The 18,890-nt window shown below is 41.4% G+C and overlaps 1 protein-coding gene across 1 annotated transcript; it reads right to left on the bottom strand.

The window, feature by feature from the left end:
* Positions 1–268: 268 nt before the first annotated feature.
* On the bottom strand, positions 269–17,792 carry klb (klotho beta). Its single transcript, XM_002933470.5, has 5 exons — positions 16,919–17,792; positions 6,845–7,334; positions 5,971–6,239; positions 2,704–3,832; positions 269–1,720 (listed from the first exon to the last, which is right to left on the bottom strand). The coding sequence occupies exons 1-5, from the start codon at positions 17,648–17,650 to the stop codon at positions 1,323–1,325; spliced, it is 3,018 nt and encodes a 1,005-aa protein (XP_002933516.3). The 5' UTR covers positions 17,651–17,792; the 3' UTR covers positions 269–1,322.
* Positions 17,793–18,890: the final 1,098 nt, after the last annotated feature.

Below are 18,890 nucleotides of genomic sequence, written 5' to 3'. Positions count from 1 at the left end.
ACTGTCCCAATCCGGACTTGGATTTCTTACTATTGAGTGCAATTCTGATATCTACTGTTTTTTTTTCTTGGGCTTGAATTCCATTTCATGATACACAGTAACAATAGGGTCTCAGAGAGGCCATTCCCTATTATCTCCCTCATGACACAGGGCCAGTTGCTGTCTCTGGGACTGCAATAACACAAATGCCAATTGCGTGAGTATTAGTGAGCAGGAGACTAAATATCATCTGTCCTGTTCCTTTTGAAACAATCACTAAAACAAAGAATTATTGCACTTATTTTATTTAACACATGATGTGAACAACAGCGATTGCTCCCGGGTTTTTGGCCGACTTTAAAAAATAAACAATATGTTAATATAATTTTTTTACATATTTAACAATCTACAAAACTGACAAAAACAATAGCATTTCTTTTCTTTTTTTTTTTAAATAATATAATAATACAGTAGAATTTGCTTATAAATTACATTCTATGCACATTTTACAAAGCTCGCTCACTGGTGCAGATATGCTAAGAGACCAATGCCAGTCCGGAAGTAGTGGAGATTTCATCAGATGAATGTGCAGTAGTGCACCTTTCTCACTGCAGTAAAAATTCTACATACAAAAATTATACATTGTAAATCATAGGACCCAATGCTACTTAGTTAGCAGCACCCTAACTAAAATGTTAAAATTATGGGCAACAAAATTTCATACCTGCTTCCATGACTAGCCCCCCTCTGTATCCTCCTGATGGCACCCCCCTGTATAGAAGCCCCCTATGTATAAGCAAAGAAAAAGGGATGATGGGTATGATGGGCCAATTATGAATCTAAGTGGGGCCAAGGCAAGCAGCTACTTATTGTTTTATGTGCAGACCAAGAGTGACCAAGAAGCTAATACCATCTACTAATTATTGCACAGACTGATAAAATGCAATTTTTCATTATAACAAATACATTTGTGCCCAAGGTTAGGCTTTTAGGGCCATTGAGATTGCCCCTTCCAGGCCCAGACTGGCAATCCAGGGGTTCTGGCAAATGCCAGAGGGGCTGCTGTAAGATGCCATAGACAGTCAATGTTTAGTGAGCTGGTAGGGGGCTGTTTGGGGCTCTGTGTACTTGGAATCCCAGTCCAGACTTGTCACCTTCTGTCTATGTCTTCTATCTTACAGCAGCCAAAGGACATTCTACAGTAAGATTTAGCACTGATATTTTAATTGTGTTAATTGGCTGTGAAAAAATATTTAACAAGGAAAAGTCCTGAGACTCATCTGACGTAGTAGAACAAATGGAGTGAATTGAGAGGTACATGCTAGTCCCTTTGCCGCCTGTGTTTAGCATTGGCTGAAACTGTCTTTCTTTCTGGGCAGAACACAGACCAACGGCTTTCTCTTCTCCACATGCAGTTTCCTGCGCCTCTTTTTGTATTTCCGTATAATGGTAACAGTCAGTAGAAGGACGGAGGTGAAAAAGAGGCAACAGGTAAAGAATATTAGTGCTTTTCTCTGTTCTACAAACACACAGAATGAACACTGAGCTGCGTTGCTGGTCGTTCTGCAAGTGTCGTAGGACGGATCCAGTAGAAAGCCATTCCTGCTAACGATTGCACTATAAGCGTCCACAGAATGCTTGGCTTCCATTGTAGAGCTGTAGAAGCCATAACGTGGTACTGCGGAATCAGTCAGCTTAAAGGCATAGTAACCCCTCAGGTTTATATTATCTTCACGGTAAGCTGTAGGAAATTGGATGAAAACAGAAAACATTAACCATTAGCCAGAAAACATTAGTCTTTTTGCCAATTTTTTTGTTTTACTTTTAGCTATTTATTTTTGGCACGCCCAGGCAATAGTTAGATAATATAGAAAAGATCTAATTTCATATAGTGTTAATACATTATAAAGGGTTATTGAATGGATGCAAAGGCCACCAATGAGGATGTACAGTGCATGACCGCAGAGTTCTACCTCCAAGGATTTGAACTGCGGTACACAAATTGGCTTCCCCCCTATTGGCAGAGATAATACCACCTGGGACCAAGCTGTGAGGGGGTGGGGCTATTATGCCAAGGGATAATTAGAAGGGGATTTGGTGAGTAGCCAGGTGTCTGTCGGATAATGGAGGACTGGGAGAGGAGACTGAGGTGCATGGACTAGTTATGACAAATCTACCTGAAAGTACATTGCAGGCAAGTTTTTAATACCCATACCATACCACTGGTATTTAATCAGGTATGCCAGTGAAATAATGGCCTGTTGGCAACCCTGCACACAGCAAGGAGCAGCCCTTTCTCCCATCCTGCTTCCTTTATAATTTTAGATAGATTACTGGACTGCTCCAGCTGATAAAAGGCATTTCTGGAGACACATGATTTAAAAGTTATTTCTTTAACCCAATCCAATATGCCCTGTAACAATAATTCAACCCCTGGCCAAGTGCAGAGAAAACTGGTTGTGCAATATCTTTTAACCAAATCATCTTCCAGAACCATGTCAGACTGGGCCTCCTGGGGTCAGTCAGCATCTGATTAATATTGTGTTCCATAGCAACTAATATACAAGCACCTACACACTTCATGGCCCTCCCGCAAATGCAGAATGTGATTTCCCTATTGTTACTCCTCTGCCAGTTAATATACCAAACTAATACACAACAATATATGGATAGGTACCCTAATGGATTTAGCACAAGTCCAGTTGCATGTTAGAATCAAGATACCTTGTAGTAAGTGCCTGCTGTATTGTTGCAGATAATATATTCGAATCTCGTCATTCTTGGACGAATGGTCGTCGATGCCATTTGCTGTGATATAGATCGGGGTGTCTCCATAATTTCTTTTTATCCACTTCAGTAGCTTTCTCATCCCAGAAGGAACTACTGCCAGTTTGCCCGGCGAATGTAAACATGTCACATCAGTAAAAGGATTGACGTCTTGGTCGAAGTCGCTTAGTGGCTGGTGGCGCACAAGCCACGTGGTGAAATGGTTAAGGGCTAAGAAATCAGCTGATCCTTTTACCAGGAGCCTTTCTTCTTTGGTGAAGTGAGGCAAAGTATTAGTGGACAGTCCCCTTTGTCTCTTGGCATTAATGTACTGCCTCATGTGGGCTGGATAGTCTCCAGTGCCAAAAATTGGTTCTGCCAGCCAGCCAATGTTGAATGCTAGGAATCTTTCTGCAGCTTCTGCATGGGATTTGATGAAGGGGTTAGCAGCTTCAGCCCAGTCTGCATGAAGAGCTGTGGAAACATAGCCATGTTGAATGGATCTATACTTTTTGTCATATGCGTGCCAAGCCATAGCATGAGCTATAAGTACATTGTGCACTGCCTGATAGGACATATTACTTCTTCTATATAACTGCCCCAGCTTGCTTGGCTCGTTAACAGTGATCCATTGCTTTACCAAGTCCCCCATCTCCCGAAAGCAAAGCTCAGCATAGTCTGTGAATGCCCGAGTTATGGTTTTGTTCAACCATCCTCCATTTTGCATTAAAGGTCCTGGAAGGTTCACAGAAGTGTGAGTCGGGTAGTAAAGCATGACCATAGTCTTGATGCCATGAAGATAGGCCTCATCTACCATGCACCTGTAATACCTCAGTACTTCTCGGTTAATTACTGACAAATCCCCTTTTGGTAGAATCAAAGACCAGTTGAGAGCAAATTTAAAGTTTGTGACTTTCATTCTTGTCAGCATTGTTATTTGCATCCTGATACTGGTAAAGTCGGTGCACTGGGCTGGACGGGTCTTCAACTTCACTCCTTTTACTGCATGCAGGATGCCGTCCCCAGTTATATTCCACACATACAGCTGGCGGTCAATGAACTGGGGAGACGAGGGGATTGACTCAGCCTGAAAAACATGGGAAAAAATTAGTATAGCTTTAATCACTCACAGATATATTTGGCCCTGTAACCATAACCATGAACACTGGGAATTCAAAAATATGGCTATTTCTATTTTATCTATGCCGGTGTACTCCCTTACCCTGCCTATAAATCTGCTCTATTCCCCCTCTCTTCTGGAACCAACAACCCCTTTTTATTTAGGGGGAAATGTGTTTCTTAAGGGCTCTGGCACACGGGGGAGATTAGTCGCCCGCGATTAACTCCCTGTTCGCGGGCGACTAATCTCCCCCGTGTGCCAGAGCCCTAAAGATAGAGAATTCAGTCCAGGATAAAAGGATTAGTTAGTAGATCAGGGATTCCCAACCTTTTCTACTCATGAGCCACATGCAGATGTAAAGTGTTGGTGAGTCACACAAGCATGAAAATAGTTCTTTGGGGATGCCAAATAAGGGCTGGGATTGGCTATTTGGTAGCCCCATGTGACTGCTGGACTGCAGGAAGCTCTGCTTGGAGTAAAACTGTGTCTCTGTGCTTCCAAAACTTGTCTCCAAGTCAGAAATTTACAGCAATTTCTTTGCACTGTCTACCTGTCACGTACAGGATTCAGTTCTTGATTCTTGTACTTGCCTTCAAAGCACTCACTGGTGCCGCACCACTCTATTTAACCACCCTAATCCCCAAGTAAACCCCCAGACACTGCACCCATCCTCTGGAATGCTCTTCCCCATCCCATTAGGCACTGCCGGACTCTCCAAGCCTTTAAACGGTCTCTTAAAACTCACCTTTTCACTCAAGCCTATAACCTAAACCCTCAGAAATGTGATTACCCACTGAGCACCCCTAATCTTCCCTCAAACACTTACTAACCACTGGTTTTCACCTCTCACTCTCTTACTGTCACCTTACATACCTACATGAACTCTAACACCATGCTAGTTACCCTGACCCTATGTCTCAGCCCCCCCTTTTAGAATGTAAGCTCTTGCGAGCAGGGCCCTTCCCCTAGTGTCTCCAATCCTCATCCAAATGCAACTGCAAACCATTTTTGTGAATTGTTTATATGTACATGTTAACTGTTCTGTCTTTTGTACCCCTCTGTTTTGTAAAGTGCTGCGTAAATTGATGGCGCTATATAAATAATAATAATAATAAATGGGCACCTGCTTTGAACTTACTTTGGACTTACTGCCAGCCTAGAAGTGCCAGTATTACCTGGGTTCCATAGCGGGTTGTGTCATTAAGTGCTACTGACATTATTAAAACAACCAGTCTCCATTTCTAGCTTTAAACTACAACAGATTCACAGAAATCTGCAAGGTAATTAGCATGCAATTAAGCTCATTACTCGCAACTGCGCCAAACATGCAGCCGTATAAATTTTGGAATTCTGGGAGGAAACGGCACATTTTGAAAAAAAAACATAGCAATTTGTGTCCGAAAAGTGCACTTTGCTATGTTGGTAAATGAGCTTTCTTATCTTTATTGACCGTCTGGTAATGACTATGTTATAAGCAAATGGCTAATTGCCAGTAAGATGCAAAGTCCTTAGACACAAAAACAAATATTTGAGGGTACCATTGTTATAGTTACCCAGGAAAACTAGTTCCTGCCAAACAGATATTTCTTAAAGCGCCCATACACGCTCAGCTTTAGTAGCGAGGTTTTGACCATGCTGTCTGTATTGCAAATCAGGGTGTGGGTTGTACTGACTGCCCTGTGATTTTGTTGGACCACAGATGAACTGTCCAGATTGAAAATGTCATCTGCAATGCATCATCATGGCAACCAATTCTCTTTTTTTGCCTGTCATTTTTTCTCTTGCAGATGACTGAACCAAACTAATCGCTGACTGTGTACTATGGGATATTGCCCAGGTACAAATTTGTCTAAAGTAAATTAGCCCCATTTTCCAGCAGGTAACATGTTAGGCACGCAGAGTTGTATATAGTAGACAAGCTTTCTTAGTCCCTTTTTGCCTATTATTGTTTAATTCTACAGCTCCTTCCCAATTACAACAAACAAAAAAGGCTAGTACATAGACTAATACAAAGGCTAGTACATAGGCTAATACAAAGGCTAGTACATAGGCTAATACATAGGCTGCCTGGCAATGTGCATGACATTTTCAGGCTGTAGTTTTACCTTTAGAACAGATTCTGTAACTCCCCAGGAAAAGTCACAGGGGAACTGACCGAACACTTCTGAAGCAGAGTCTGCCTGGGGAAAGCCATTCTGTTGAACAACCTGCTTGTAGTAGAATGCAGAGGACTTGGGAGTCATTTGTTCATCTTTGTTGTGAAAATCAACATAGAATAATCCACGTCTCAGTTTGTAGCCATTGTGCCATTCAAATGCATCAGCCAGGGACCAGGCGGTGTATCCAAACACATTCACAGCATCATGTTTAATAGCTGCATACAAACAGAAAATATTGTATTAGAACATATTGTTCTTAATGAGCAGAGTGGTATGTTCGTATAGCAAGGTTTTCTAAGAACAGGGGCAGATTTACTATTCGTATAGCGTGCAAAAGGGCTTGGGTGTAGGTGCCATGTCAGTGCATTGTGCCTGAGTCTGAGCTTTCAGAAGGAGCCAGCGCTACACATTAGAACTGTTTTCAGGTAACCTATTGTTTCTCCTACTGCCATGTAACTGGAGGAGTCCCAAGCCAGACTTGGATTTCTTACTATTGAGTGCTATTCTGATACCTACAGGGAGCTGCTATCTTGCTCCCTTCCCATTGTTCTGCTGATTGGCTGCTGGGAGGGAGGTGATATCACTCCAACTTGCAGCGCAGCAGTAAAGTGTGACTGAAGTTTATAAGAGCACAAGTCACATGGATGTGGCACCCTGGGGAATGAAGAATATGGCTAGCCCCATGTGAAATTTCAAAATTAAATATTAAAAAAATCTGTGTTTTTGAAAAATGGATTTCAATGCAGGGTTCTGCTCTATTAACTAATGTGTTCAATGACAGTATCACTTTAAACTTTTCTTTAAAATTAAATTCACAAACCTTGAAGGACATCATTAATAAACTTCTTCATCATATATATTATCACTGTGTCTTCTGTTCTGACAGGGCTGTCTGAAAACCAGCCATTTTCCATGATAAGAATTCTGGGATTGTCATATTCCATCTTAATCCAGTTCAGTATTGCCCTCAGGTTAAGTGAATTATCATTGTTCGAGACATTGAAGTCATTGGATCCAAAGGAGAGTGCAAAGAAGTCTGCTGTCCCTTTGATAAAAGCTTTCTCAGCTTCCGTGAAGTTTGGAAAAATGGAGTGGTGTTTTATCTTGAGGCTTTCGGGGTAATCGCCATCATAGTGAATAGGTTTGGCAAACCACCCAAGAATGGCTTCAATGGACTCCTGACACTGCTCTATAGTTCCTTGGTTGGTGTTTGCTGGTTTGACCCAGTGGGATCCCAGTGTCACTGAGAGGTAGCCTTTCTGAAGCTGGCGGAAATGCACGTTGTAGGTGTGCCAAACCAGAGCGTGAGCCTGTAAGACAAATAATATATAGATTTTTAATGCAGAATATTCAGTAGAAAGGATGAAGGGAATGTTCTAGTGTTAGTAATGTCCACAGCTTTCAAACATTTTTGTTCTTTGCTCTAAAGACGGGGTTATGGATATTTCTACATTTATGGCAGCATGGTTGTAATGGCTAATGGGGTATGTTGTACAATAAGAGGGGAGTCTTTGTTGAGACCCTCTAAAAAGTCAGAAATATATGGGGTGTTGGGTTGATTTTAAAGGGGTACATTGTGCAGATTTGTGTTGGAATAGTGGAACCAGTGGCAGCATATTGGAAATCCAACAAAGGGAATTTTTCTTTTTATTTTGTTATGAACGGAATGTTGATACAAATTCTCCCAGTGAGTTAAACTTTATCAGTGCTATCTGTTTACATAAAGAAGACATTCAAGATCAATAAAGTGCATTGTTAGAACAGTCTGCCAACACACACATTAACAAACACTGTAATTATTATCTGTACTGAGGAGATATGCACCCTCTGCACAACAGAACTTCATGTGAACAATATACGCAATTTCTAGAAATTCCTTACATACATTTTATTTATTCTTATAGTCCATAGCTGGCTGTATTGGGTCCCTAGTTCTATGGGTGTGTCAGAGCTCCAGCCTCAGGTCCTGTTAGTAAGAGTACTTGCCAGTAAGCAGAGCTGTAGTTGGACGGTTCTACAAATCCTCCCAAACAACTTTTTTGGGTTACAACACCAGTTTGTTCACCACTAAGGTTAATATCAGACAAGGTTGCATCTCCCATCGGCTCTGTCAGGAACCGCACTGGCCTGTGTCAGATGCACGGATGGATATTGGTGAAGTCTTCAATAAAAAATGTCTAAAGCCCTCAGACATTCACTGAATACTTGCTTCAAAATCCAGCAGCAGAGCTGAGGGGGTAAACCCTATTATCCAATCAGCGCAGGCACAATAGTCTGCCTGCACAAGCCAATCAGATTGTAGAGGGGACAGTGAGGGGAGAAGTGACTAGGGATAATGTCACAAGAGGTGGCTCCTCCACCAACAGAGAAAAAACCCACTACAGCCCCAAACTGTCACTGCCGCCTGCTATTTACCTGTCCCTTGTCACCTCTACACATGGGACAGATTTCACACTTGAGCAATTTTGGGCCAAAATCAATTCTGTATTTATAGGGACAGGCAGTTGCAGTGTCAGACTGGGAAGCCAGGGGCCCACCAGAAAACCTTACACCATGAGCCCACACCCCAAACTATTTTTCATCCACTTCTTACTTAGTCTCTATTTTCCTTCTTTTTTATCTTTACATACTATAATCTATTCTTCTATATATTTAGTCACTTTGTTCCTATAGAAAAATAAGTAATGATCATGAATTAGGCCAAATGGCTAGAAGCAGAAGGGCCCACTGACACCTGAGCCCACCGGGAATATTCCTGGTATCCCTGTGGGCCAGTCCGACACTGGGCAGTTGTCATTACAGAGGTGGTTCACCTTTAAGTTAATCTTTAATATGTTATAGAATGTCCTATTCCTAGCAACTTTGCATCTCCATTATTCATTTTTATAGTTTTTCAATTATTTGCCTTCTTCCAGATTTCAAATGGGAGTCACTGACCCCCGATAGCTAAAAAAAATTGTTCTGTGAGCAATGTTATAATTGTATAATGATACAATGTTATCATTATTATTCATTTGTATTATATATCTTTCTTTTTAGCCCCCCCCCTCCTATTCATATTCCAGTCTCTCATTCACACCACTGCCTGGTTGTTAAAGGAACAGTAACACCAAAATATTAAAGTGTATAAAAATAATTAATATATTATATACTATTGCTCTGCACTGGTAAAAGTTGTGTGTTTTCATCATAAACACTACTACAGTTTATATAAATACCCTGCTGTGTAGCCATGGGGGCAGCCATTTAAATTGCAAAAAGGAGAAAAGGCACAGGTTACATAGCAGATAACAGATAAGTAGCAGATTCCCATTGTATTCTACACAGTTTATCTGGTATCTTCTTATGTAACCTGTGCCTTTTCTCCTTTTTTCAATTTAAATGGCTGCCCCCATGGCTACACTGCAGCTTATTTATATAAACTATAGTAGTCTTTCTGAAGCAAACACACCAGTTTTACCAGTGCAGGGCAACAGTACATTATATTTTTATTATTTTAAAACATTTTTATTTTTTAGTGTTACTGTTCCTTTAAAGGAACAGTAACACCAAAAAATGAAAGAGCTTTAAAGTAATAAAAATATAATGTACTGTTGCCCTGCACTGGTAAAACTGGTGTGTTTGCTACAGTAACACTACTATCATTTATAATATAATAAGCTGCTGTGTAGCCATGGGGGCAGCCATTCAAGCTGGAAAAAAGGAGAAAAGGCACAGGTTACATAGCAGATAACAGACAAGTTCTGTAGAATACAATAGTGTTTTATCTGTTATCTGCTATGTGCCTGTGCCTTTTCTCCTTTGAATGGCTGCCCCCATGGCTACATAGCAGCTTATTTATATAAATTATAGTAGACTTTCTGAAGTAAACATACAACTTTTACCAGTGCAGGGCAGCAGCACATTATATTTCAGTTACTTTTATACACTTTCATTTTTTGGTGTTACTGTTCCTTTAAGGTAAACAAGACCCTAGAGCTACTGAACAAAAAATTAAATAACTTAAAAAAAAAAAAATGAAAACCAATTGCAAATTATCTTTATAATAATATTGCCTACATCATACAAACAGTTTATTTAAAGGTGAACAACCCCTTTAAAGGAGACATATCCTATAAAAATTAAGAATGTACCAGAGAATTATACTCCTCTAGATATAGAAGGAATGTGCTAAAAAAGTTGTGTTTCAGACTGATTTATTGAGAAATTCCCCCAAAACTCCACTAGTCCCGCCCATCGGTTCCACTTCCTGCTGGCTGAATTCTCTGGATGAGCTGGGGAGCCAGCGGCCCTCCGTACACTGCACTATAAGATAGGAACCAATCAGCAGCTAGGCTGACCTGATAGGGAACTGAAGCCGCTCTTTGCTTGTGTGAGTGCAAGGCTGTGATTGGCTTTCCCCCTCCTACGGTGCTTCTGGCAGGGACCGTTTCAAACTCGGACAGAGCAGTGATATGATCTATAGGGAGCTCCAATAAAGGGGCCATTTTTACAGATAGGATTAATGTTTAGCACAAAGTGAAACTAGCACCTTGTATTATTCATAATTGCCTACAAAATTAGGGTTTACCCATTTATCCTATATGTCCCATTTAATGTATATGGCAGACACAAGGACAGTATTTGAGGGTGCAACATGAGTGTGCCATGTAAGAGAAGAGAATGTGGGGCAGCCTACAGGCATCGACATGCACACCCCCTACATGCGCTTTATTCATGGCACACTAGTACCAGAGTCTGATGGTGCATGGCTCATCCATAGCCATAATGGAGCTATGTAATATGTAAGGTGCAAAGATGCTACAGGTCTAATCACCTATAGCAACCAATCAGCAGTCGACACTTATGGTCACCCATTTAAATGCAAACATCCTGCTGGTTGCTATTGGTTATTGTACCTGGGCAAACTTTGCACTTTTTATTACATATGGGGCAGTCCAAAGTGTAAGCGCTTTGTGAATGGCTATCTAAGGGTCACATAGGGGTGCCCTGGGAATTGTACTTTTTAAATAAGCCCCTATATGATTATTTCTGTGTAAAGGTTCCCAAGCATGTAATATAATTACATATAACAATGCATCACCAGTTTTCTGCTGGTTGGGAGAACTGACAAGGATAGATGTGCTAATTTATTGTTTATATGTGCTTATATGAGGGTTCTTTTTTTCTTCAATAAAAATGTGCTTAGTACCAATGTAATGCCTTGGGCTACAGTGAAATGAGATTGCGGGAATAATATATTTAGTTAGTGCTATCTGTTGGGCCATGTGGTACAAGTATTAACAAGAGGGATTGCTGATAGCTGCGGTCTCAATCAAAACAAGCTCTATTATTATTATTATTATTATTAACATTTATTTATAAAGTGCCAACATATTCCGCAGCGCTGTACAATAAGTGGGTTTCATACATTGCACATACAGAGTATAAAGCAACCAATAACCAATAGAAGAGGTGAAGAAGGATACATACCAAGACTAAGGGGCAGGTTTATCAAAATTTAAGTTCATGAAAAAAAACCCACAGATGTGAAAGAAAATAACTGAAACAAATCTCGTGTGACTTTTCTTTTCGCAAGCTAGTGACAGAATATTCCCATGCACGTTTTGTCACAAACTGGCAGAGTCACGTTGTTCCATTCATTTTCAATGAGGCTAAAATAACTTGAATATTTTAATAACTGTGAAAATTTAGAAATAAATGAAGGTGTTAGCGACAATTCTCATTGACTTCTACAGATCCTCGCCAGCTTTTACTTGGCGACTTTTCTCTGATATTTTCTGTAATACATACCGACTATTGGTGGTTCTTAAGAATATTCTAGAGTATAGTCGCATTCCCGTTTTTTCACTGCATTTTTTTCTCAAATAAAAAAAAATAAACTCAAATTTTGATAAACTGCCCAAAAAGTATATTCCATTCTGAACCCCCTGAAAGGATACCAAATGCACTAATCTACCAGCCCCAACTGCTAGTCAAGGAAAGCTACAGCTAAAACATATGCTTTTTATATTGATCATTTTTAAAAATGTATAAAATTATTATATATATATTATTATATATTTTAAATCTGTATTTGCACCAGAAGAGAAAAGGCCCAATGCAGGACAAGAGCATTATCATTATTTTTGGGCAATACTTCATCCAATACTATCATCCAATACTAAGGTACTGGATGATCATTCCATTGCTGATTGATTGGATATTTGAGCAAGATAGCCACACGTGGAATAAATCAAAAGTTTTCCATGCCCATGGCACTGTTTTCAGAATGATTTGTAATGTTTTTGCAGCTTATTTACAGTTTTATGGGGGTTGTGCGGCACCTAAATTTGACAATTCCAAAACTTGTTGAACTGTTTCTCGTTTTTAATATTGGATCACGGGTGGGGTTTTGTCAGTGGGATATTGCCAGTGGCTGGGGCAGATGACCAAAGAATTGTTTTCATTGATGCCCCTTCCTACTTAGTGATATGGCCCACCACCTAGTGGTCCCAGGTGACTAGTGGGCTAATAATTTGCCCCCCTGAGAGAAAGACTCTTTTAACTTATTGATATGGGGCTCTGTGATTAATGATATCATCCCTGCAAGATTTATGGAGCCTCAACCAATCTGGAACTTTTGCAGGGGGTTGAACAGTTGGATCAGTGCAAGTTTGCTGAATATTTTCCTATGGGCTGCCTAAAGCAACAAATGGGCCAAACATTGACTGTCCCATAATTAATAGAGCTGGAATGTACATTGTATGTATAGTAATAAAGTGAGAAAATCTAATTTAAGCAGGCTCAGTGATAGGTATTATCTTGCTAGCAGCAGGGCACCATTTCCCTCTTCCTGGAGCCATTGCACAGAGTACAGTACTTGTGGAGTATGAGTGAGATCAGATAAACAGCCATTCTGAGTAAAGTCCTGCCTGGCAAACACTGAAAGACAAATAGCGTGCATGTGCAAGACCTATAAACAACCTTTCACTATTGTGTTGCTTTAGGATAAACGGATTTTGTGGCCTTTATCAGAGGGCATGCAGTGACTCGAAAGGAACTGATGAAACAGATCGGGTTAAATGAGATAAGAACCTTTAACCCTTCTAATCTGCGTATCTATGCTAACTGATCCAACATGATTTGTGATTTACAGAATGCAAAACTTCCCCCACAAATTATTCTTTGGTGCTTTATACTTGCGTGGGTTGTTTTGCTACTAAAGATGGCCGCTTGCATTCTGCTTTCTGGAACCTCTAGGGCTATACCTTCCACCTACTATAGAATACCTTCGGTAAATGTGAATGGAAATATCCATGAGGTGCTGGCAATTATTCCTTCCAGGGTATAAACCAACAGGACAGGGAGACCCACTGCCCCTGATATTTATGTCAGTAGGAGGAGATTCATGATGGCTACTGGTGTTTTGATCATCAAAAGCCAGGCACCATAGCCCCTAAGTAGCCCAAGGAGGTCACTAAATGGAAACCAGTGGTCTACATGTCGCTGCTTGTGCAATGCAAATGCAATGGTAAAGAATCCAAGCTCACCTGTGAGCAAGCAGAGCTAAGCATTCTGTACATGACAACTACGATCAATAGAATGGCAGTACTGGGACCAGAAACTTAGAGAAAGCTCTAGGATCACTGGGCACAAGACTATAATAAGCTCAGGAGTCAGGGGGGTCATTAAAAGCATGTTGCCTGGCAGAATCAGTTCGGATCACAACTATAAAGCAGTATAGTGCTGCTCAGGGAGAGAATGCAGCCTCTGCTGTGTCCTGCTGGAACCATATATAAAATCCCTAAGATCCAATTTAATTGCCAGTGACAATAATTAACAATAATTTAACAATACATTTAGGAAAAAAACATGTTAAAGGGTAACTATGGCTTCCAAATCAAAATTTGTTAAAGAGCCCCACACAACACAGAAACCCCTAATATACCTCTCACTGTAATCTGTTCCTTCAATATATAAAAACTATTTTTATATGCTGAAATCCAGCTGCAAAACAGTTACTCTGTGTCTGCATCATTTGAAACCTTGGCAAGGGAGGAGGGACTAAAACATTGTGGCATTTTGTAGGATGCAGGCTGAAGGCAGGCTGAGGACAGTCGACTACTGTTACATTTTTTGAGTCTCAAAGTAGTCGGTCAGATCAGCAGGGGAACGGGGGGAGGGGCTTAGGGAACTGTTCCAAACCATATTATTACATAAATCATGGAAAGGCTGAAAATTTTCTTGAAATTATGTTTACTTTTCAAAAAGCTTAAAGGAAAACTATACCCCCAGAATGAATACTTAACCAACAGATTTATATTTTTGTTAACAGTTTATATTATGTAAAGTTGCCTATTAAAGAATCTCGCCAAACTGGAATATATATCTCAGTAAATATTGCCCTTTTACACCCTTTCCCTTGATTAACCATTTAGTGATGGGCTGTGTGCTCCCTCAGAGATCACCTGACAGGAAATAATGCAGCTCTAACTGTAACAGGAAGTAGTGTGGGAGCAAAAGGCAGAGCTCTGTCCATTCATTGGCTGATGGGGCCTAGCATGTATGTGTGCCTTGGCTTGTTTGTGTGCACTGTGAATCCTATGATCCCAGGGGGCGGCCCTTAATTCTTAAAATGGCAATTTTCTATTAAGGATTACCCAATGGCACATACTACTAAAAAGTATATTTTTATGAAAATGCTTTATTTAGATGAAGCAGGGCTTTACTGCTTCAGGTTTTTTTTTTTTTGCTGTTCTGTGCAATATATTTTTATAGAGGCCTACATTGTTTGGGGATATAGTTTTCTTTCAAGTTGTGTTTGGGTGGAGTTCCCCTTTAAGTGCTAAGCAGGGATGCATCAAATCCACCGTTTGGCCATCCTTGCATGAACCAGATGAATCCTAAGTGCTCAGCCAAACTGAATCCGAACCCTAAAGTTGTGTTACTTTAAAGATGTCGGCAGCTGATTAAAGATTTTTTTATACACAATTGATGCAATTTTTTAAATGCAAATATTTTGTACAAGTAATCAGTATTTGGACAACTCCAAAAATTCTTGGTTCAGTGCACCCCTAATTATTATTATCCTTATTCATACAGAACCAGAATTAGTAGGGTTGACCAATGATACTATGACCAATGGCCGTGGGAAAGATGTAATTGTAGCGTGTCTGGCCACCTTTAATCCCTAGCATTCTGCAGATGCTGTCACTGGGGATGATTTACTAACATAAGTGCTATATTGCACCAGTGCAGTAACCAATAGTAACCAATTTAGAATAAGTTTTGATGCACAGCATGGAGGCAAAAAAATATTAGAATTCGATTCCAGACAAGGCGGGATCTGCAGACATTTCTACATTCTCCCTGTGTCTGTGTGGGTTTCCTCTCACATTCCAAGAACATACAGGCAGGTTAATAGGTACCTGATAAAAGTGACCTTACTGTGTGTGAATAGGGACCTTAGATTGTAAGCTCCGCTGGGGCATTTGAAATGTTCCCTAAATGACTGGCTTCATACAGGCTCCCTGTCAGTTACTATGGCTCAGATAGTGGCCAGATCCAGAGACAGAGATAAACAGTAGAAATACGAGATACAGCAATCACAGGTCAAGGCTACTGGCGGTGCTTATCAAAGGTTTACGGAAAAATATCCCTGCAGGAATAATTTCACTTTTTTCCCATTGCCACGAGACATCAAAAGAACATAAGTAAATAAAATGACAGAATAATGTATATTTAAAAAAAAATAAATAAAGTTTATATCTCAGTTATGTAACATTGCATACATCACCCTATAGAACCCAAAAAATATATGCAACGCTAATACTGGGAAAGAAAACTTTCCAATAAAAACTGCAAAATTTACTTGTAATTTATAGAACCTAGACTGACAGACATACAGACAACGCCATTTATGTGGTGCTATATATATATATCTATCTTTTTTTCATTTTGAAAAATTAAAAACGTGTATTTATAACAGCATGGACAGCGGATTTCTACTGTGCCTACTCAGGGTAACCCAACAAACACTGTGCCTACTCAGGGTAACCCAACAAACACTGTGCCTACTCAGGGTAACCCAACAAACACTGTGCCTACTCAGGGTAACCCAACAAACACTGTGCCTACTCAGGGTAACCCAACCAACACTGCGCCTACTCAGGGTAACCCAACCAACACTGTGCCTACTCAGGGTAACCCAACAAACACTGTGCCTACTCAGGGTAACCCAACAAACACTGTGCCTACTCAGGGTAACCCAACCAACACTGTGCCTACTCAGGGTAACCCAACCAACACTGTGCCTACTCAGGGTAACCCAACCAACACTGTGCCTACTCAGGGTAACCCAACCAACACTGTGCCTACTCAGGGTAACCCAACCAACACTGTGCCTACTCAGGGTAACCCAACCAACACTGTGCCTACTCAGGGTAACCCAACCAACACCATCCCTACCACAGAAAGCCCGACAAACAGCAGGTAAACACCCAAGTAAAGCAATAACCATGCCAGCCCCCAGTACACCCCCAAACATGTGCCATGCCAGTAACTTTAACTATAACCTGCCCGGAGCAGACCCGCACACACCTGTCATAGGAACAGCCACAACTGCCTTACCCACCCCCGCCCTGGCCACAAGTTCCGTATTACAGATACCCCACAAACACCCTACGTACCCAATACCTTATACACTATTCCTATTGTAGCTGCCCTGAAAAACTCCATCCACACCTACAAACATAATATATACTCACCTACATACACACGCCGCCACCACAACCCCCTGCCCTTCAGTATTCGCTTCCCTCCCAGGCGGCGCACAGTACAGGACAGAGGGTCGGCGCCCCCGGAGCGTTTCCGAGCGATTAGGTAAAGGCAGGGGCACAGGCTGAGCGCTTACCTTGATGAGATTGTGCGCAACCAGAGAAACTCTCGCCGTGTCCCACTTTTTCCAAGGTGCGTGTAGCCCTGTGCCATAGCCATGCCAGGCTATCAGGTAGGGGTTGTGCATTGTGATCCAGTATTTCACCCTATCCCCAAACCTCTGGAAGCAAAACCTGGCATAGTCATTAAACAGCTGGGTGACAGAGTCGTTGGCCCACCCTCCGTATTTCTCCTGGATGGCGGCTGGTAAGTCCCAGTGGTACAGAGTGATCACTGGCATCACATTCTTACTGATCAGCAGGTTTATCATGTTGTTGTAATATTGCACCCCATGATCACTGGGGGCCCCACTCCCCTCTGGAAACAGTCTGGGCCAGGAAAAAGAGAAATGGTAAAAATTCACCCCAAGAAACTCCAAGGCGGGTAGAAGAGTGTGTGCCAGTTTGGGGGTGCTGCCAGTGGGCTGCTCATTCTTGCTGTTGGCCAGCCCAGACTGGTGGTCTTTTAGTGATGTGTCCCAAATAGATGCTCCCCTGCTGGAGTGATCCTCTTCCATCTGCAGGGATGAGCTCCCCACACCCCAGATAAAGTCTGAAGGGAAAGTGCCATATGTGAAGAGCTGACTCTGGTTTGTGGGGTTCAGTGAATGGCTCCTTCCCCACACACTCCTGCCTTCCCCTGGGCTGCCAATCACTTCCCCTAGTAACCCTAAAGGCACCAAGAACCCCACCAGCCACAAGTGCCCCATTGTGCCCTCTCTGGGTCTCCTGGTCAGAGGGTTCCTTTCATGTAGGCGAGAGTTTCATTCAAGGCAAGTCTCTCCCTGACCCTTGTCAGCTGCCTTCTGCCCTGCCTGCTGCACTGTCCTTATCTCAGCTCCTCTATAGAACTGAATTGTAAAAATGCTGTCAATGATTAGCTTGAACTGTGAGCCCAGGAGGGGTCGCTGAGAGGAGGGGGTGGAGATGTGTCCTTGCTCTCACTATTGGAAGGCTCAGCTGCTCTCCTCCACTATATGTTACCTGTCCTCTCTGTGGGCACTGCTGCCTAATAACGTCAGTGCCATTCCTGGCATAGCAGTGCTGCTGTCATAACACACCATGTAATGTGCCTATAGGGATACATCATTCATTTGTGTATGGGGGGTAGCTGGAACATATGTCTGTGTATATATGGGAGGATCATTTCCAACAGATATGTCTTGCTTTCAGGTAATTACATTTTATCTTTCAGCTCTACACCAGCTTGCAGCTGACTGAATGAATTCCCTTTGGCCTGAACACACAACTTGGCATGTTTATTTCTTACCATTATTTTCAAACCACAAAATAATGGTAAAAAATAAATATGCTAAAAGTGCATCAACACACACACATATACAGTATATGCAACCATACATATACAGACAAACAAAAGTCTTATTTACAGTACAACCTCAACCACAATTTATATGGAAATATTGCATGTATCAACACCAAACATGAACCTTATCTAGACAATTAGTACAGATATTGATATAGACAGTGTATATATGCGAGTGTATAGAAATATTGGTAAGAGTGTGTGTGTGTATATGTGCACTAGGGTGCGCTTGGAAGGGTTGAACTTTATGGACTTTGGTCTATTTTCAACCCAGCGTAACTATGTAACTATGTAACGTGCAATTCTGCTTGCAAATGTCTGTTTGGCTGAATTGTGTGCAAGTGTGCCTATTGACACAGGGGAATCCAAGAGCTACTGCCACCCTGAAGGTGTTGGCAATGCCAAGGTCCCCTCTGCAAGCTACGTTAGTATGTGCAGCACGCCTGTGCTGAAAAAATAACAGGCAAATGTAATTTTCATGCCAACTGCCAGTAATGACACCATCTTGCCTCCGATTTGTAATAAAAAACTAGCGCAATGGGATGCAATTGCACCGAACACAAATCCAACTGCTGCTCCAAAACACTGTAATCGGAGGAAGAAATGCTGCATATAAAAACATGATA

This window comes from Xenopus tropicalis, chromosome 1 (genome assembly GCF_000004195.4).
Source record: "Xenopus tropicalis strain Nigerian chromosome 1, UCB_Xtro_10.0, whole genome shotgun sequence".
Lineage (NCBI taxonomy): Eukaryota > Metazoa > Chordata > Amphibia > Anura > Pipidae > Xenopus > Xenopus tropicalis.
This window is presented reverse-complemented; position numbering and strand designations above follow the sequence as displayed.

Bases quoted from the DNA above. Each gene is read 5' to 3' on its own strand.
- klb (XM_002933470.5), bottom strand. From the start codon at position 17,650: ATGGGGCACTTGTGGCTGGTGGGGTTCTTGGTGCCTTTAGGGTTACTA. The intron at 7,335-16,918 runs GTAAGCGCTCAG...TTTGTCTTACAG, and splicing joins TTGCGCACAATCTCATCAAG to GCTCACGCTCTGGTTTGGCA. The intron at 1,721-2,703 runs GTATCTTGATTC...AATTTCCTACAG, and splicing joins CAGCAGGCACTTACTACAAG to CTTACCGTGAAGATAATATA.